The sequence below is a fragment of the Psammomys obesus genome, unplaced genomic scaffold (assembly GCF_907164565.1).
Source record: "Psammomys obesus unplaced genomic scaffold, mPsaObe1.curated_primary_1811, whole genome shotgun sequence".
Classification (NCBI taxonomy): Eukaryota; Metazoa; Chordata; class Mammalia; order Rodentia; family Muridae; genus Psammomys; species Psammomys obesus.
The window spans coordinates 10,842,436-10,863,438 of NW_026596120.1; the positions used below are offsets into that span (position 1 = coordinate 10,842,436).

Sequence of the window (21,003 nt, forward strand, 5' to 3'; positions counted from 1 at the left end):
CCCAGAGGAAAACACTTCTCAGGTTGATACAAATGGTATCCTTAAGATTTTTTATTTTTCTTTGTAGTCCCAAGTCTTCAAAGAGTTATTTTTGCAAAAACTCAGTTTCACTTACAGGCATAAAAATGAATTGTATCTAAAACCAAAAATGTGTAGTGAACACAATTCATACATATGACAGCTTTATTTGGCAAAAAGGGGAAAACAAGTCATGCACCAACTGTACTCAAAAAACACTTTCAATGCTGAGCAGATGATATTGAGTTCTGGTATTTTCCTTTTCTTTTTTTCTTTTTTTTTACATTTTGAACAGTATAGTAACAGATAAGATAGATACAGGGAAATATACAGATTTTTATTAGTTTGATTACCTTGGCAATTATGCAATGAAACCCTCCTTTCATTAAATATTTCAATCATTGGTTCTCAACCTGTGGGTCCAACCCATTCTACAGGGGTTGCACATCAGATATTCCAAATATCAGCTATTTACATTACAGTTCATAACAGCAAAACTACGGTTTTGAAGTAACAACGAATGATTTTACGGTTTGTGGTCACCACAACATGAGGAACTGCATTATGGCTCGCAGCATTAGGAAGGTTGAGAACCAGTGATTTAGATCATCTTTTTACAAGGTCCTTTGGGTATGTCATAACCTGACATTTCCAGTTTGGTGGCGAGGGGTGTACTTAGCTTGATCTTTACCAAAGTCAAATATATACTAACCTAGTCTTTAGAAGTTAACACTCACTGCATTCATTTCTAAGAAAGGAATTGGGTGAAATACTTGATTGTAATTCTTGGAAGTATAATTTGGGTGACCCAAATTAAGTAGTCCTTTTCAAACTGGATGGTGTTGATGGGTTTTGATCAAAGTAAAAGCAAGAGAGTTTCAGTAAGGGTGAAGGGACAAGGTAGCAAGATGAGTTAAAAAGGGGCTGAGTGCAATGGTGGTGGAGTGCTTTGTTAGGTGTGGGTTAGGGGTGAGGCCTAACTGGCTGAGCCCTATCTGTCCATGTTAGTTAAGGATATTTTAAATTTTGTGCATTTTGATAAGTCTCAAATACTTTAGAATGAAGCTAATAAAATCCTTTAAACGCTCCCTGCCCCCCAACAAGTATTACCTTTTTGTATTTTCATCTGAAATTAAAGTCATTTCTCCTTTCCTGCTAAAGACTGTACGGGATTGGTAATAACACAGAATTCTTTCTAAGGCAAGGTTTCACTGTGTAATCTAAGCTGGCCTCAAACTTTGAGCCCTCAATCCTCCTTGCCCCAGTCTCTTGAATGCTGGCATTATAGTAAACAAAATTTATCAGTGTATTTAGGCTATTGTATATAGTGTGTTCTCTTATCTCTTGCCTTAACTACCTACATCCTCAGATTTTAGACAGATGCCATATATATATATGTATTTTTTTTTTTTTTTTTTTTTGTAAAAACTGTCCCCAATTTAGTCACTGTTAGGCTAGTTGTAATAGTTCCCTGTTTCTGTAATGGTTACGTGGGGGATTAGTTGAGTCATGAAGTTAAGATAACAGGGATTACATTTCCCTCCATCATCCCAGGTTTGATTATTTCAGTGCTTGGCCTTTATATCAGCAAGAGAACTAGGAGGTTATTCTGACCCTTTGAAATCAAAACAAAGGGATAGGGATAAGTTGATGACTTTGGCAGAGATAGTAAAAAGCTGCTTTGATTTTAGAAATGTCCATTCTTTACAGTAATCTTTTTTTTTTTTTTTCTTTCTCCCAACATGAAGGGTATCAGGCATATTGTAGGGTTTGGCTGCACTGTGGCCTGTAGAAAAATACAGGATTCTGAATTTACCACTATAGTAAAAGGCTTTCTACTGTGGGTGAGAGTTACTGTTTTCTTCCAAGTTTGATAATATTGAGGTGGATGAAATACTTGATGTAGTTTCTTTCCCACAGGAAGTAAGAAAAACTGTTGTTTAATTTGTGCCTTTTACTTTTGACTTAGTCTAGTATTCAAGGAAGGAAGGGAATATGTATAGTGAGGATTTTTCATGGTATGTCACATTCCTTAAGTCTTCAAGTAGGCCTTCGGCTAGAAATGAAGATAGGTTATCAGCAAGTGTGTAGATTAATACATTACCCAACAATTGTCTACAAATGTTAAGTGCCAGATTCTGTATTTGTCTTCGTTTTAAGAATTTTTTTGTCTTGAAATTTTGTACAAGATCCACAGTCGCAGAGGCTGCCAGAGCTTGCCAGCAGAGTTGGAAGGGCCCAGTGGTTGGTTACAATACCTGAGAATGTAAAGTAACTAGCAGTTTGGCAGGTCATGGTGAAATTACATTAAACCAGGTAAGTTCAAGGTCCCTGAACTCCAGTACACATAAGTAGTCTCTGAGATGTTTTGGCAGTGCTTTTGTTACTAGGACAAAGTCAGTTCTAGAGGCCCTTTTTCAAGTTCCAGAATTTTTGACTCAAGTTTTTTGCAAGTGAAGTTTTCTTGTAGGTTCTGTAGGAGCCTGAGGGACCCCAGGGGAGCTGGCCAACACTGAGGCAGCGTCTGCTGTGCAGACAACTGTGCTTGGCCTCTGTGCAGTGAGGGGTTAGGGTGCTGACTGCAGACTCTGGAAGGTGATTGCTGACAGTATGCTACTTCCAAGGAAGAGCTCTGCACGAGGTTTGCGGCAGACTGGAGGGGGTCTTCTGTGCTGAACTACTTAGAGCATTTTAGTTTCTAGTGCACTTGGAGGAATCAAAAGCCTTTATAAAGCAGTGTGCAAACTAGAACATTTCTACACACCATCCTTTTTGTGTAGATACTGGGAACTACTCTTCATCCACTGACTGAAGCTTTCCACATTTCTCTGAAAGGCTTGAAGTTACTATTTTATTGCCTTTGTTTCCAAATTCAGAGGGAGACACAGGTTCTTCTTCATAATCTTCAAAGGAGCTGAAAGGACAAAGCAGTAAGTTTTTTTTTAAAGAATATAGTTTGTAAACATTTGGGTACATGTTAATATAGCAATGCAGGGTCTGGAAGATGAGCCTGAAAAATCACTCTCACTTAACTGGCAGTATACATAGAATTGAGCTGCTCTGAAGAGCTGAAAGCTCCTCCCTGCTCCCTAAAGCTCAAGTCCATGTTAGGATTTGTTGAAAAGCATTGAGTGAGGAGCTTTACAGTGTTTACACTGGTATTTCTACATGGGAACTTGTTATCATTCACTGCTTTTGTATTAGTATCTCTCTCCTTGACCCCTACTGACACATTCAGATGTTCAAGACTGTTGAAGACTTTTAAGTCTGCTGGTGGATTCTCCTCTCTATTCAAGCTGGGAAGAATTCTAATTCTCATTGGTCCCTTAAGAGCCTACTGATAGCCTTGAAATGCCATGTCTCCCAGGGTCAATATCTATCTCTTGTGAATGATGGTTGCCTGCCCTGAGGTATTAAAGTATTCTGATACTAATTTGACCCTAGAACTATGGTCTGACAGTACTTGACATCATTGGTGTAGTCTTGTTATTAAGACCTTGTACAAGCAAGCAAAGTGCTTTATTTTGGAGCCACATATCCAGCCCCCTGAACTCCCCCCCCCCTTTAGATTTATTTCATGTGTGTGGCCTGCATGTACACATGTGTACCATGTGTGTTGTGCCCATGGAATCAGAAGAGGGCACTGGATCCCTGGAACTGGATTATAAATAGTTGTGAGCTGCCATGTGGGCGCTGGGAACTAAGCCTGGGTTCTTTGCAAAGGGCAAGGGCAACAAGTGCGCATAACCATTGAGCCATTTCTTCAGCAGCCCCCGCCCCCATTTAAACATTAAAAAGTCTACCTAATGTTTGGGAAATTTCCCCCATGATCCTAGCTCATGATGCTTAACCTGGGTCACTGCAAAAATATTCTTAATTTGTTTCTTTTCCCCATCCTTGAGGTGTCATGATATATCACGGCAGTGGGATATTGTGGTAAGGAGGCAATGTTTTCCTTTTCTGGTAGGAGTGGAAGTAGTATCAAGGTTAATTCTAGCAGTGACAAATCAGGGCTGCTTATTTCTGTCAAAATGGAAGACATTTTTCTTCCCTTGGTCTTTGACTTGCTATGTGCAAGCTGCTCGTGTCTTAAATACACCAGTACAGGTCTGAGAAAAAGGTTCCAGTATTAAGTCAGAAGTGATATTAATTCAGTGAAATTGCTGAGCTTCAACCAAATGCTAGGCTACAATGTAATAGGAATGAAGGAATGAATGGAACTAGCCTCTTGCAGCTCTGGTAGCCTGGTGGAGACCATTTGGAATGGTGGCTAAAGGGTTAAAATGTGGGCTATGGAGCCAAGACTCTTTAAGTTCAGGTTTTAATCCGAGTCTGATCAGTGTGTGACTTTGGATACGTTACTTAACATTAATTTCCTTGACTCATGAACTCCCAACCACCAGGTGGAGGTGATCAGGGTTTGATAACTACCAAATGTAGCTCCTGTTTTCATAGAGAAGTACTAGGGCTTACCTGAGCATTATTGTGACACATAACCAACCCTGTTGGCGGCAAGATTATTTGTGACTGAAAACCCCTTTCCCCAACACTGCCAGCCAGGTGCTTTAATTTCAGCACTCTGGAGCAGGGCAGCATCCTGGTATATACCATGAATTCCAGGCTAGCCAGGCAGGGCTACAAAACAAAACAAACCAACCCAAAAAGATTGAATTACTGTCCTTTTGGTTAGTGCTGTGGAAACCTACTCAGGGAATACCTAGAGATACATCTGACTGACAAACGGGAGGATCCGCAGGCATCTGTTAGTACACTCTAAGAACTAGACCCACACTGTGCCACAGGGCACCTCGAGGTCACCAGCTTAAAGCTAGCACAGTTGAAGTTCTCTTACCCCGTAAGCAGCATTGTGAGGCAGGCTGTGGACTGAACTCTTGCACTCTGGGGCAATCTTGGTCTTTTTCATGTTTACCTACCACTTCACCTGTGCTAATCAATCTCCATGTCTAGCTTCAGCCTCTTTACACACTAAAAGCTTCTGTACATCTGGCTGCCTACTAGAGTTCTAGGATGATTGCATACTTAAACCTGGGCTCACTTTTCTGCTCACTGGTTTCTCCTTGTGTTAGCCATATATCACTCAGAGCCATAATCCCAATATCCCATTGTGCCCTTTCCTTTCTCCCTTCTTTAAATCCAGCCAGTTGCTCTATACACTGTACCTGTGGACACAGCTCTGTTTCTTCTATCCATGGACAAGTTTAGGAAATAGTGCTTTCTTGCTTAAATAATGATGTTTTCCAGTGACTGAATTTCCTGGTCTGCCATGTACCCCTTGCTGCTATACCCAGATAGCATGTTTAGGATGAAGTTACAGTCTTGGGGTTTAATGACATAGTGTTTTTCAGTAACTCCACATACCCTTCCTTCTAGCCAACTGTGTTCAGTTGTTTATCTGAGATGTCACTTAAAAAGACTCTTCATTACAGGCTACAGATGTATGTGTATGTGAGTGACTGGCTGTGAGTGCTTACTGTTCTTGTAGAGGACCTGAGTTTGGTTCCCAGCATCCGTTTTGGGTGGCCTATGGTTGCTTGTTAACTACGTACAGAAAATTTCACATCCTCTTTCACTTCCACAAGTACCTGCAGACACACACACTCACTTCTTTCTCTCTCATCCAATATTTGAGAACAGAGGCAGGTGGATCTCCATGAACTTGATCTAGTGAAGTCCAGGCTAGCCAGGACTACATAGTGAGACCCTGTCTTGATAAAACCAGTTGCTTTATGAGGTGTTATCTGTTCAACTATTTTTGAAATAGCAGAGGAGTCAGGCTGAACTCAGTATTCACGAGAAGCAAGCATAAAACAGCTTTTTAGGGATACAGTTACAACAAAAGTATGGAGGCAGACAATGCTCAGAATTCTGTCAGCACTATCTCTGTGTTTAGAAACTAGATTTCCCTCTCAAATAGGCATTTTGCTGGTCCTGCCAATCCTGGGATGGAAACACTACCTAGAGTGAACAGAGATGTTGCTGGACCATACATGGTATGACAGAGGCCTGTATGTAGTTCCAGGTGTTGACTGGGAGTCGTGGTTTGAACCAAATTTGTGAAAATCTGATGATTTACAGAAACAATTTGACTCTGGGCTTGCTATGGGAAATTTTGGACATGGTGGGTATAAACACAATTCTTTAATAAATAATTCTTTACTTTGGAGTCTTTTATATAACCCAGAAGTAGAAGTGTGAATTACATTTTTACTTTCTGGAGAAAGGGTTTCTCATGTAGCCCTTGTGACCTCAAACTCACTCCAGATCTTCCTACTCCAGATCTTCTATCCTCTGTCTTTCAAGGACCGGGACTGTAGGCAGGCACTATCACACCCAGTTTATGCAATAACACCTGGGATAGAACTTGTGGAGCACAAGCACTGAGCAACACCTCCAGCATGAGCGAACTCATGCTTTCTTTCTCTACCCCTCTCCCTTCCCCCACTCTCCCTCCCTCTTCCCCTCCTCTTCCACCTTCAGGCAGGGTTTCTTTGTGTAACAAGAGCCTGGCCGTCCTACTCACTCTGTAGACAAGACTGCCCCTGAACACACAGAGATCCGACTGCCTCTGATTCCTTACTGCTAGGGTTAAAGGCACGTACCACCATGTCTACCTTATTTATTTGATATAATATTCTTATTCTTTTTTTATTTGAGGCACACAGTGTATTTTGATTGTACTTATCCCTACTTCTCCCCCAACTTTTTTCATGTCCACCTGCTACCTCCTCCAAATTTCATGTTACTCATGTAACACTATGTATGCACACACTGTTGTGAACCTAGACTTTAATGGCTGAGCTATCTCTCCATCCCTCTTTTTAAAAAGTTCCTAAATCTGCCTCTCCCTGCCTCAGAAGCAATCAGCCATCAGTAAATAGATCATCAGGAGCAGGGACTTGAGAGCTCCGATGTCGATGCTGAATGCTAACTGACTTGAGCTTGTATTTTAGATTAAAATATTTTAAGCCCTTTATTGAAATGCAATTAAATGAAATCTTTTGAAGGTTGGGTATTTTGTTCATTGAACTTTATCTAGTTTCATGAAAATCTTTTGTTTCAGCTTCTAACAAATTTTCCTGATGTAGGACTATGAGCTGGTTCAGCAGGCAGAGGTGCTTGCTGTCAAGCCTGCCCTTAGTTCCATCCGTATGACACATGGTAGGAGAGAACTGACACTCAGGCTGACCACTGACTTCCACATTTGTGTTATGCATGCATATACTCACACATACATACACACACAAAGGCAATAAAAGTTCCTAGTATCTACCATCTCATTTTCCTGCCTCAGAGTTGGTCTGCCTTAATTAAGAACACTCAATAGAAAACTGTAAACCTAATAAAGATTGTTTACTTTATGTGTGTGTTTTGCTTGCTTATTCCCAAATATGAACTGCCCAGAGGCCAGAAGAGGGTAGAATATTCCCTGGAACTGGAGTGACAGATGGTTGTGAGGGGCCATCTAGGTGCTGGCAACCAAATCTGGGTCCTTTTCAAGTGCTGAGCCATCCTTCTAGCTCCTTCAATTCAAAACAAAATACTGCCTGTCCTCTTTGTAAAGATAATGTCTCCTTATGTAGTCCATGATGACCTCAAATGCCCAAGTCTTAGGACTACAGGTATGTACGACTATGTTCTGATTTTTGAATGCTACTAAACTTGTTACTTAAGTATACTGAAGCATAAATACTATCTCTGGACTGCTTGACCAAAGGTGTTTTTAAAATTAAGTGTTGTTTTTGTACATGATGGGTGTGTTTATCAAGTCAGCTGTGGAGGTCATAGGTTCTCTCCTTCCACCTTTAGGTTTGGGCGATGAAACTCAAGTCTATGGACTTTTAACAAGCACCTTTCCCTGTTGATTCATCTTGCTGCCCCCTCCATAACCTACAAATATTTAACTTAGATGTGTAGCTGTCTAGGGAACACGTTTATGAGTGCCCAAGAGAAAACCAGAAACAGGTGTTGGGTGTCCACTTCAATTGCTTTCTCCCTGTCTGTGAGACAGTCTAACTCCCTAAGCGGGCTTGGTTTCTCAGCCAGGCTGGGAGCCAGCAGCTCACTTCAGAGCTGGGTTACAGGCATTTTTGGAAACACTTGTCTTATTATGTGGGAGCTGGGATTCTAACAAACTCTGTTGTAGAAAAACATTAGGATGCTAATTATAAATAACCTGCTTTCCTCATCTGTGTTTGTGTATCTGAAACTCTAGTCTCTGGGTTCGTTATTGGGTTGGATTTTTAGGCTGTTCACTGTTGTGATAACCTGTCAGCTAGCCATGCTTATCTGCAGTGTTTTCAGCCTTAGGCCTAGAGTCATTTATTGCTGTTGACTGAAGCAAGAGGTAGAGCATGACAAAAGGGCAACCTATGACTTGTTATATGGCTAAGAATTTTAAGTGCTTTTGGAAGGTTGTGTGTTCTGGGCTTGGTGAGGACATCTTTTTGGTGGTACTGGCTAGGGTACTTTAAGTAAATAATTGCTGAGGCACATCCCTAACAATCTAAAAGGTGATGCACTTACGTACAAGACGGAAAAATTGCTTTTGAAGGACCCACAATCCAGTGCTCAGATGAGTAGTCCACCTTTTTCCACTCACATGCCAGGCTGTGTTGGACATGCTCCCTCTCGATCCGCCGTTTACATACAGACATTTACTTTATCAGTGGTATAGTCCTGTGCTCTGGCTATGAAGCAAACAGCCTCGGTAATGAATGCTGGTTACAGCTGGCCAAACTCTACTTGGAAGAGGTTAGATATGGCCATGGTTTTATTACAAAGAATAAGGCCCAAAGACTTTATTCATTTACATACATTGACTTTTTTATTTTTGCTTAAGACAGGGTTTCTGTGTGTAGCCCTGGCTGTCCTGGAACTCACTCTATAGATCAAGCTATACTCAGACTCAGAGATCCACCTGCCTTTGCCTCCCAAGTGCGCCATCACCCAGCTTTACACTATCTTCTTTAAATCTTAAAATAGCTTGGTGCGGCAGAGGCTTCATTGTTGAGGCTTGGAAACCTGGAAGCACACCAGTAAGTGATGGAACAAGGATTTGCGTTTCCTATTGGCTAAGTCCCAATTTCATGTGTGTTACAAACTCCAACACTACCCAGTGTAAGTCATAGTTACTGTTCCCAGTAGCTCTGTGCCAGGTCTTTGCATGTACTATCTCCGAGCTGCACAATGCGTCTGCAAGGTAGTACCAGGATCTCCTGAAACTGAGCTGGAGGAGTCAGGTAACCTGCCCAGCTGGTGACTGGGCTAGCTCTGCGTGGCTCCTAAGCCTCTAATTTCTTTCTTTTTCCAACATGGATTGGAAATTTCTGTGTGGCACTTACTCACCCTGACTTACCTGATTTTTAGGCATAAACCCAACTTTTGGACCAGCCAGCCAGCTGTTTATCCTAGGTAACAAACGGGCCTCCCCTTTTCTTTGCTGACATGCTAGCACTCCCTGTGCAGGCTGCAGCTGCTGTCTTCTCTTCTGCAGAGGCCTCAGCATCCACATGTGTTCTCATAAACCTTATCTCCCACCACATGAGAAGAGGAGTTTGTGACAAGAGCGTCTCATGTGTACTGGTTGGATTTCACTACAGCTGGCGACTGCATTGCCTCTCTTGACCTTCACCTGCACCCCTGCTCCTGTGTTCTTGCTTCCTTTTCATTCCATGCACACTGGCACTTCTCTTAGTGCTACCACAATGAAAACAATTTTTTGATTGACTTAATTACTTTTTATCTTTAATGGATACTAAGTTTTCTCTTGTGTGGACTCAGACATACTATGTATTCAAACCTGCTATCTGCTTTTTCCTTTCTTTAAAGCAGGTTACAAAAAAATGGGGGTGGGAGGAGCACTAAAAAGTGGGCTGGAGAGATGGCTGAGAGGTTAAGAATGCTTTCTCTTTTATTAGAAGACCAGAATTTGGGTTCTAGAACCCACATTGGGTGGCTCACTTATGCCTGTTAATTCCAGCTCCAAGGAATGTAACACCACTTTCTGGTTTCTGTGGGCACTCATACACACAGATGCACACATAAAATAAATCTTAAAAAAAAAAAAAAGTAAGCCAGGCTTGGTAGTGCACACCTTTAATACCAGCACTTGAGAAGCAGAAACGGCCACCTGTTTGAGCCATCTTTGAGTTCAAGGTCAGCCTGGTCTATACAGGCAGTTCCAGGCCAGCCAGCATTATCAGACATGGGTGCTCAGAACTGAATTCAGGTCTTCTGCAATAGCAGCGTGTGCTTGTTCTTAGTCACGAAACCCCTAAAAAACATCGTGGTGGGTTTTTTGTTTGTTTGTTTGTTTTTTAAAGAGATTCATTTGAGTTACAACTATTAGTTCATTCCTTTTATTTACTGGGAGTTAACTGATATCAATAAACTGTTATATGTATAATTAAAAAGTGGTAGTTTGAATGAGAACTGTCTCCCATAGGCTCATATATTGAATGCCTGGACCACATGCTTCCCTGTCAGGACAGACTCTTACACCTCTGGAACCATAAGGTAAATAACCCCCCTTCTCTATAGGTTGGTTTTGGACATGGCGTTTTGTCACAGCAACGGAAAGCTAAGTGATAGATGTCATTCCTTACAGTTGCTTTACGGGGAGTTCAGGGCTGCCGGGGATTAAGCTCAGAGCTTTGCACTTGTCGCACATGACACACCACCGAGCTGCACCCTCGGCCCGCAAAGCTTATAGTAGTTCACTGTTTCCTAGCTGTTGGCCCCATTTACTTTCTTTTTCTTTTAAAATGGTTGATTGATTGATTGATTGATTGATTGTATATACTGTGTTCTGCCTGAATGTGTGCCTGCAAACCAGAAGAGGGCGCCAGATCTCATTATAGATGGTTGTGAGCCACCATGTTGCTAGGGACTGAACTCGGGACTTTTGGAAGAGCAGCCAGTACTCTTAACCTCTGAGCCATCTCTCCAGCACCATGAATATCATCTGGTACTTCTTTCAGAGATGTTTGAGAAGTAAATTTTTGTATCTATGATACAAAACACTCCGAAAATGTGTTATTTGGACCTCACATTTTGAATAGATGGAGAATTCTGAATTCAAAGTTTTCTTTTAAAAATATTTATTCGTTTGTATTTTACTTTATTTGTATGAGTGTTTGGCCTACATGTAAATACACTGAAAAGTATATTGGAACCCCTGGAATTACAGACAGCTATGAGCTGCCATGTGAATGCTGGGAATTGAACCTGTGTCCTAAAAGAACAGCAAGTGCTCTTAACTGCTGAGCCATCTCTCCAGCCCTCAAGGTCATTTTCATAGTAGTACTTGAGTGGTATGTATGATGTTAAGCTTGACTGTCAGCTTGAAGGGCCACACATTTCCAGGCATGCTGCTAAGGGATTTTTTAATATTAGCTTAGTTGAGGTGATCTAAATGTGCTGTCACCATTCCATGGCTGGAGTCCTGCACTGAATCAAAGGAGAAAAGGAGCTTAGCAGCAGTGCTTCTCTCTGCTTCCTGACCAAGATTCAGTGTAAACAGCTACCTCTAGCTTCTGCCACCATAAAGGCCTAAAGCACGTGGAGCTGTAAGCCAAAATAAGCCCTTCTTTCCTTCTTTCTTTTAAGATTTATTTATTATGTATACAGTGTTCTGTCTGCATGTATGCCGGCGTGCCAGAAGAGGGCACCAGATCGCATTATAGATGGCTGTCAGCCACCATGTGGTTGCTGGGAATTGAACTCAGGACCTTGGAAGAACAGCCAGTGCTGTTAACACTCTAAGCCATCTCTCCATCCCAGCCCTTTCTTTTTCTTTATTTCTTTATGTATTTTTATGAATTACAGTTTACTCACTTTGTGTCCCCCCGCACCTCCCTCCCTCCTCTACCCTTTATTTCTTAAATTGCCTTTGGTCACTGAATGGAGAAGAGTAATTAATCTAATGGTGGTCAGTTTTGTTTTGCATTCACGTTGTGGGTAATATATTTTTCTTACTGAGAGACCTTCAGTTATTATTTTGTGCAGTGAATTCACTCTCATGTAGGAGCTGACAAACTCTATGAGAAGCCAGATCTGTTTTCACACGTTTTGGTACAACCCATGAGCTAAGAATACTTTTACCTTTTTTAATAAAAAAAAAAAAAAATTACAGAAATATTTCGTGATGTGAAACATGTGATTAGTATCTCCATGTTTATTTTTATTTTATTAGTATTTTTAGATTTTGAAAATTTATTTAATGTGTATACAATGTTCTGCCTACCTATGTGCCTACACGCCAGAAGAGGCACCAGATCTCATTAGAGATGGTTGTGAGCCACCATGTTATTGCTGGGAACTGAACTCAGCACTTCTGGAAGAGCAGCCAGTGCTCTTGACCTCTGAGCCATCTCTCCAGCCCTCCATGTTTATTTTTAAAGCTGTGTTGGAATACAGAGACATGCATTTGCTTATACATTATCTGCATCTACTACACAGTTGCAATGGGACCCACAAGATATGAAATATTTGTAACGTGGGCAGAAAAAAAATGATGATTCCTGCTCCTATACATCTTTTATTTGATTTAGTAGCTAAAATCATGGGAATTATTTCTATTGTTTTCTAGAGGTGTTTTTCAACTCTAGCATTTCAATAAAAAGAACAGTGTTTTCAACTGTGTCCATTCCACTCAGTGTCACACTGCAGAATTCATTAAAAACATTTTTTTTTTTTTTTTTTTTTTTGTGCGTCTGTGAAACAGCTCCTCCTTGCAAGCCTTCCGACTGAGTTCGATCCCAGATCCTACAAGGTGGCTAGAATCTGTGTCTGAAAGTTGACCTCTGATCTCCAGATGTGCACCAAAGCATATGAATCTTTATAGTTAGGTCCCCACCAGCACAGTAAAACAAAACAAAATGAACTTCCCCATTTCACATGTTTTTCATTCTTGTGAATACTCATTTTGATGCCTTGTTCTGATCTCTGTATTTACTTCTTCCAAAAGTGAAAGTCCTTACGTTTGTATTTTATTGGTATTTTTCAGCTGTCTGGTATGTGTTCACTGTTATTGGTAGTTGGGAATAGACTGCTGCCTCTGACTTACTAGTTGCTCAGGAAGAGTTAGTGGGACTGCTGGTGTTGTCATCAAAAAGAGGATTGGAAAGATGGTTTGGGAAGTCCTGTGCTGCTCAGTGTCTTTGGTTGCCCTTTTTCTTTATGTTCCATATTCTTTGCTTTTGTTTTTCTTTTAGGGACAAGATGGGATATGCAGAGTTTGACCTATATGAATGCTGCTTCTGGTGTCCTCGTTTCTAGGTTTTACTCAAATTCAGGTAGGGATCACTAATTGCTGCTCCCATTATCTGTAACAATTACCTTTTGTGTTCTGAGCCATAGCTGTTGGCTCCTTTGGTCTAATCTTGTTGGATGTCCTTCTTGTGGTCCACTTAAAGCTTCTCTACTTTTAGGTGGTTTTCTAATTTTTTTTCTTAATGATCACCGTCATTGCCGAGTCTTGCTATATATCCCAGGCTGTCCCCAACTCATGGGCGAGCGGCTTAGTCTCTTGGATGTTGGGGGGTCACAAGCACGAGCCAACACCACTGTAACTCTGATTTACATGGTCTGGGGGCTGAGACCTGCACCCAGTCCACCTTCTTTCAATCAGAGCTAGTCTGAATTATTTTTCTGGATGCTTTGTGTCTTAATATGTATTCTGTGAATGCTTTATGGACAACGCCCATAAAGAGTTTTTTTTTTTAAAAAAAAAAAAACAAAAACAGGAACTACTTTACTATGTCAATAAGCAATAGGTTTCAGTCCCCACTTTTTTTTTTTTTTTTTTTTTGCCTCTGAAGTCTAATATCATCAAGCCAGCTTTTTAAGGAGTCTGTACTGTTGGTTTTGATGGCCATTATTCTGTAACTGAGTCACCTGAATAAGAACTTTAGCCTTTTCACTCACTGATCTGAACATTTACATTTGCCACAGTTAGCTCATCATTACTTTATGTTGCAGGTCTGCTTTCGTATGTTTGTTTAAGGCCTGAATGAAGATGTTTTCAGTTTGGCTTTACTATTCTGGGTCCTTATTTTAATGTGTATTTAGCTCTCCTTCTCCCTCTAGTTCAGCTTGGTAGTTTTATGGGATGTCTGCTAAGACTTGCTAATATGTATGAAAATACATATATATTTTCTTCTGTGTCTCCTTGCAGTTGTTACTGCTAATATTTACACAAGCTTTCTTCTCTTTATCCTAATTTACCTTACAGTATATCTTCCAGCAAATTGTATTCTATTTTCCGTCTTTCTAGATGAGTGGTTCTCAACCTTCCTAATGCCATGACCTTTTAATATAGTTCCACATGTTGTGGTGACCCTCCTAGTCATAAAATTATTTTTGTAGCTATTTTGTAACTATAATTTTCGTACTGTTATGACTCCTAACATAAATATCTGTGTTTTCCAATGGTCTTAGGTGATGCTGTGGAAGGTCATTCATCCTCCAGAGGGGATGGAGCCCACAGATTGAGAGTCTCTGTTGTAGTTGGTTAGCCTTATCTATAACATTGAAATTGATTGACTCTTATTAGTTGTTACTTTATGCCATTGCTATAAGGCAACTGGAGGCAAGGCTTATTTAACCCCAGCCTCCATCTTGTGACTTGTGTTTTTTGAATTAATTAAGAATGTTATTTTATTATTTTATGTGTATGAGTGTTTATCTTTGTGTATACCTGTGTACTGTGTATGCAGGGCCCTTGGAAGGACAGAAGAGGGAGTCGGATTCTCTGTAACTGGAGTTATACATAGTGGTAAGCAACCATGTGCATGCCGGGGACAGAACCTAGGTCCTCTGTAAGAGCAGCTGATGTTCTTAACTGTTGAGCCATCACTTTGTCCCTTGTGACTTATATTTTTAAAAAGTGGAAGAACTCTTGCCTACTCAGGTCATCTTCTATTATAAAAGAACTTTATGTATGAAACCTTAAGTCTATGGCTAAAGAAAGAAAAATAATCTGCAGATTTAAAAAGATACTGAAGATACCATGGGCTAGGTATCATAATCCCAGTACTGGAAAGGTTCAGGGAGGAGGGTCAACAAGTTCAAGGTCAATCTCTGCCCTACCCCCCCCACCCCCAAGGAAAGGTAGAAAATGGTACAACCTCTCTGGAGGAGTCATTTTTCATCACCCACTGGACTAGGTATTTCCTGTTTATCCTTCTTTTCTCTTTGCATTCCAGGAGGCTGGCCTGATGGACCACATCAGGGAGCAACCTGGTCTTCTGGAGGTCAAGAGGTGTCATCAGCAGTTGCTGAGGATATGAAGAGAGCTGGATGTGTTTATAGCAGCTTGCTCTCAGGTGAGTTGCCTAGGTTGGCAAAGTTAGAAAACCTGCCAGGTGCCTTTCACAAAGCTACATTTTTGACTCTGGTGTTTCATGAACTTGTCCTTTTAGGTCAAGACATGGAAATGATTCCCCATTGTTGCTTAATTTGAGGGTCTGCATCCATCATTGCTTGGTTTCTATAAAACCCTTTCACATCTGCATAGATTCTTTACAACTACCTAGTTTAAATATGCTTTTCTGCTTACTCTGTTCTAGGAATTCCTCCTATATATTAAATGACGTGTATACTAGATGATTCATCAAGCACCATAATTTGTAACACTGGTATGTTAAAAATATATCAGTATAAGAGTGGAAAGTAATGGCATTAGCATGATCCACTCCTTTGACTGTTCTGACAAAGGTCCATTTAACACGTGATCTATGTTACTTAGGTGAGGTTAGCTCTGTAGCCCCTTCTTTACTGGGCTGACTGCCTATTGTGCTCAGTGATCTTAGATTCCGTGAAAGGTGTGACTTACTAAAGGAAATGGGTCATGAAGATAATAGGAAATCAGTGAGGAATAGAAGAGAAAACTGCAGGGAGTGTGGCCATCTAAGTTAAAAAAGCTAAGCCAGACACACGTCTTTTATGTTATTCGAAAGTGGAAAAAATAGAGGCTTTTGGCGGTACTTTAGTACTCTGACACGGCAGCCCTGCCAGAGCCCTGCACGGAGAGGCACTCACCCTTCCTGGAGTTGCGCCTGGGCGGATTCCTCCGAGACAAGAGCCTCATACTCCTCAGCAGCAAATCTGTCCCAGTCAGAGGGTTCAGGGCCATCATTTTCAACATCCTGATTAAAAGGAGGAAATTCGATTAAAGAGGAAAATTGGAGGTAGGTGTATTTATGATATAAATATCATAAATGTATATTGCTGAAAACCTATCTGGAAAGTGTCCCAGCATGGTAAAAGAGGGGCTGGGGTGGTGTCCCCACCATGATGTACACCTGAAATTACAAAATTATGTGTGCTAAGCAGCTTACTTTTTTTTTGGGGGGGGTCATGATTCTCTTTTTTAAAAAGAAAAAATTTATTTTAAATCTTTAAAAGATGGTTTGCCTGCATGTACATTTGTGAACCATGTGTATTCAGCATGTGCCGAGGTCAGAAGGGGGCGCTGGATCCTCTGAAACTGGAGGTATCAGTTGTGAGTCGCCACGAGGGTACTGGGACCTGTTTTGTATGTGTGTTCATGATTTGAGTGGGTTTGTGTGCCATGGCGCATGTGTGGAGGTCAGAGGGCAACTTATAGGGTCTTCTCTTTCAACACCCAGGGTTTATTAATGGTCTAACATTTTTTTTATAATGACAAAGGAGCTTGTCTCTATTTTCATGCAGAACAACATTTAAAATGGATAGGCACACACAGGACATTAATATTTGAAAAAGTGTTACACTGTCTAAATTCTATTATGCAGAAGTTCGGTTATCACATAGAAGGGTAAAGCTATTTACCATACTATCTTGGAAGTGCATAGCACAATTAAATTAAGTGTAGTTGCTAGTAAGATATATTACTGATATATATTTTTTCAAAACTACTTAGTACATACAGCAATCAATATAGCCCACTAGATAGCAAGGACTACTAGGTGGAGATTACCTAAACTGCAAGATTGCTTGTGGGAGGAGATGTGCTCTTAGTATTTATTTATTAATTTATTTTGAGGCAGGGTCTTTCTATGTAGCTCTGGCTGTCCTAGAACTTGCTAGGCAGATCAGGCTGGGCTTGAACTTACAGATAGATATCCCTTTTTCTCCCACCCCTTCTGCTTCACAGACTAAATTGTCTCTTTTTATATTTGATGATGCATTTTAGATGTAATTTCTTTAAATATTGAGTTCCCTTTGCACAGAACATTAAACACGCAGCATATAGATAGCCTTTGGTGCTCCAGCTCTGAGAGTTCAGTGTGTACTGTTACCTTCTGGACTGCAAAAGGATCTCTCTGTTCATGGTCCAAATATTTCTCCAGGTTAAAGAAAGTGTCATAAAAGATATGAGCCATTCTGCACCTCTTCAGATCTCGTAGAGTTATTTTACCTATGGGAAAATATAAAAAAAACAAATATACCCTGTAAATTTCATTGACAGCTCTTTTGACAAAAACAAATGAAACAAAAAAAAAAAAAACCCAAAAAACTTACTGATGTTGAAAAGTGTATGTAAATGTTCAGTTTATTATAAATTATATTTTAAAAAATCAAGGTGAATCATTTTAACTTGTATATGCCAGTGGGTTTTAAGTATACTCATAATGTATAACTGTCAACACCATAATATTATCCCCCCCCAAGCAAAGAGCTGTATCTATCCCTCACCTCTACAGCTCTGAGTCACCAATCTGACTCCCCGACCCAAGACAGGGTTTCTCTATGTAGCCTTGGCGTTCTGGTCACTTTGTAGACCAGGCTGGCCTCAAACTCACAGAGATCTTCCTGCTTCAGCCTCCCTGAGTGCTGGGATTACAGGCATAGGCCACCCGTGCCTGGCTCTATTTTCTTTGTTTATGAAAATTCTATTTCTTAAATAGTGGCTTTGATACTCAGAGTGAAGGAGAGAGAAACTTTAAATTCTCTATAGTTGGGAAGCCTGTAAAGGTAATGCTGGAAAAGCTAAATACATCAGGATATCAGAACTGTGTCTCATTCTGTTTAACAGAGAACAGTACAAACTGCTGTTCACTCAGTCTTACCATCATTAGCTGGCTTCACCAAGTCAAGCATCTGGCATAACAGGTCATGGAACGGCAAGGGCTCAATGCCCATGGCTTCCATCCGTTCACACTGCTCTTCATAGAAGTACTCCAGTTCATACATGGAAAGTATGCCATCTCCATCCACATCCATGCAGCGGAACCAGTACTCAATACTAACAGGTAAAAGATGCTCATTAGCAGGGACCTGGTAGAGGTTATGTATTCAAGTACTACTGCCCATGTTTCTTTTAAAGTAAACTTACGTGTATGTTACAAATTATGCCTACTCTATAAAGGGTTGTTAGAAAAAACAAGGGAGGGCTGGAGAGATGACTCAGCTATTAAAGGATAGGGTTACAACCAAAAATTAAGACAAAAATAAAACAAAACAATGGAAGGTTCCTTACACCTTCTGTTTATAAATTCCAGAATCAGTCATTTCCAAAAGCCCATTGTTCTGTTTTTTATTTTGTATTTTCAGAGTAAAACCCACATTTCTCTCCCATTTTTCTGTTTCAAGAATTGTGTGTTATTGATTTTATACAGCAGATGATATTTGGCCTTTATCACTTAATACAGTGAAACTGTTCATTCTCCCGAGTTCATGCAGCACTTCCCTTTTCCCCTCTTATTTTCTGTGTTTCCTGCACATTGTTATTCTATCAGCCTCAGATGGCCACTAGCTGTTCAGGTCCACACTCAGTTGCATCAGATATTCTAACAACTGCATTTTCTGCAAATAGTTTTTGGTTCCTTCTGACTTAATTGCCTATGGTCTGTTTGGTCTCACAATTTCAGTCTCATTTCTGAAGGTCCTTCATTATGTGTCTCATGCATCTCACATTTCCCTCCTCCTTTGACTCGGCACATTATGTAGTAGTACCCTAAAAGGGAGTGTGCCTATGGAGGCCAGAGGTCAACTGCCTCAACTGCGTCTCCACCTTTGAGGCAGGACATCTCATTAGGCAAACGTGCTACAGTAGATGGCCTGTGAGCCCCAGGGATTTATCTGTCTCCACCTCCCGAGCGCGGGATTATGAGTATGCCATGCCTGGCCTTTTTTTTTTAAACATGAATTCTGAGGATCAAACTCATGTCTGTGCTTGCATGGCAAATAGTTTACCGACTGAACCATTTCTCTATAGTTTTTTTGATCTTGCATTTCTTTTTTCCTTTTTAAACTTTATTTTAAACAAGTTCTTACTATGTTATCTAAGGTGGCCTCCAACTCCTGGGCTAAAGTGATTCTCTTGCTCTAGCTCTTGAGTAGCTGGACAGCAGGTACTTGACATTCCTCCTGGCTCAGATCTTTGATGTGGAAAGGTTCGTTTTCCTAACCTTTAATTTGGTATTTTGTGTAATTCCAGAATTAAAAGCATAGTAGTGCTTTTCCGTCAGATTTTTATCTTTCTTTTATTTATGTGATTCACTAGGACTTTAACTTTGATATATGTGAGAGTCCATTAGGTATACAAACTACTCTTAAGGGCAGGCTCCATGCCCAGTAGTACATGAATAACACAAAATGAACTCAATGGTATTTTTGGAGTTTTTTCCCCAACCCCTTACAAGTCCTTTGGGTGTATCTGAAGGCCTCTGGTTTTGTGTTTTTACGGGATTTGTTTGTGTGCAGATGTGTGTATCTGAGTCTGTATGTGTTTCTTGGGCTTTTCAGTTTTTGTTTTGTCCTATTCTAATTAGTTTTTATCTTATTTTTAGATGGGGGTTTGTGTGGATTTGGATGGGAGGTGAGGAGGATTTGGGAGGATTTGGAGGAGGGAACCATAATCAGAATACACTGTATGAAAAAATTATTTTCAATAAAAGAGTCCACATTTACCTTTTGGCATGTAGATGCATGCTGTCAGATCATCATTTGTTGAAAATACTATTCTCTCCCATTGGATTGTTTCATCATCTGTGTTATTTTTTGTGCAGGGTGAGGAATAAGAGTCTATTTTCATTTTTTTTACGTGTACATATCCATTTTCCTATTTGTTGAATATGCCTTTCTTAGGGTGCATTTTTGGTATCTTTGTAAAAAAAAAAATCAGATGGATGTATTTGCATAGCTGTATACCTGGGTCCTCTAGTTTATTTCATTGATCTGTGTCTGTTTTTATGCCAGTATGCTATTTTTTCTTACCATGTGTAACTGGATATAAAGTATGGTAATACCTCCAGCACCGTTCTTTTCATTCAGGATTGCTTAGCCATCCAGTTTCTTTTATGCTTTCATATGAACTTTGAAGGTACTTTTTCTGTTTCTCTGATAAACAGCCATAGGTAAGTGTCCCGTACCTATGGGAAAGTGGCAAAGCCTTCCCTATAGAGCCAGGACTGGAGGTGACAAACCTCGCTCTGGTGTGAGTGTGAATGTTGACAGTGTTTGTCGGTCCGAGTGTTGAGGAATGGCCGGCCAGCGTGTGTAAAGACTAGCACTGCACTCCCTCCGCTTGGGTGTTCACAGCCTGGCATGGCTGGCCTGTAGATACCTCACATCAAAACTAGCCAAACCCCCTCACCCTCCTCCCTGTGCTGGACCGAATAAAACACTGAAGGTGCTTGCGTGGTAGTTGGTGCCACTCAGAGTATGCATGGCCTTTTTACTGTCTATTGAGTCCATTTATATGGTATATTACATTTATTGATTCACATACATCTCAATAATGAAGTCAGCCTTGATCATGGCGAATGATATTTTTCATGTATTCTTAAATTTGATTGGTAAATTAATTTTTTTATTCTTCTCTCATACAATACATCCCGACCAGAGTTTCCCCTTTCTTCCACTCTTCCCAGTTTCCCCACCTACACAGGCTCCACTCTTAATTCTTCAGTCTCTGTGAGCCCTTTGAGCCCTGCTTAGTTTGATTCTGGGGGCCATATTCTCCTAGCGTTCTGACCC

General features: G+C 40.6%; 1 protein-coding gene across 1 annotated transcript in view; it reads right to left on the reverse strand.

Annotated features, from left to right (window-relative positions):
* Positions 1–36: 36 nt before the first annotated feature.
* Ppp2r3a (protein phosphatase 2 regulatory subunit B''alpha) overlaps positions 37–21,003 on the reverse strand; it is a 135,269-nt gene continuing 114,302 nt past the window's right edge. The window contains exons 11-14 of the mRNA XM_055629741.1: positions 18,093–18,268; positions 17,322–17,440; positions 16,081–16,187; positions 37–2,932 (exon numbers count right to left, since the gene is read on the reverse strand). Coding sequence (XP_055485716.1) covers positions 2,809–2,932; positions 16,081–16,187; positions 17,322–17,440; positions 18,093–18,268 — 526 coding nt within the window. The 3' untranslated portion in view covers positions 37–2,808. The remainder of the gene's footprint in view (positions 2,933–16,080; positions 16,188–17,321; positions 17,441–18,092; positions 18,269–21,003) is intronic.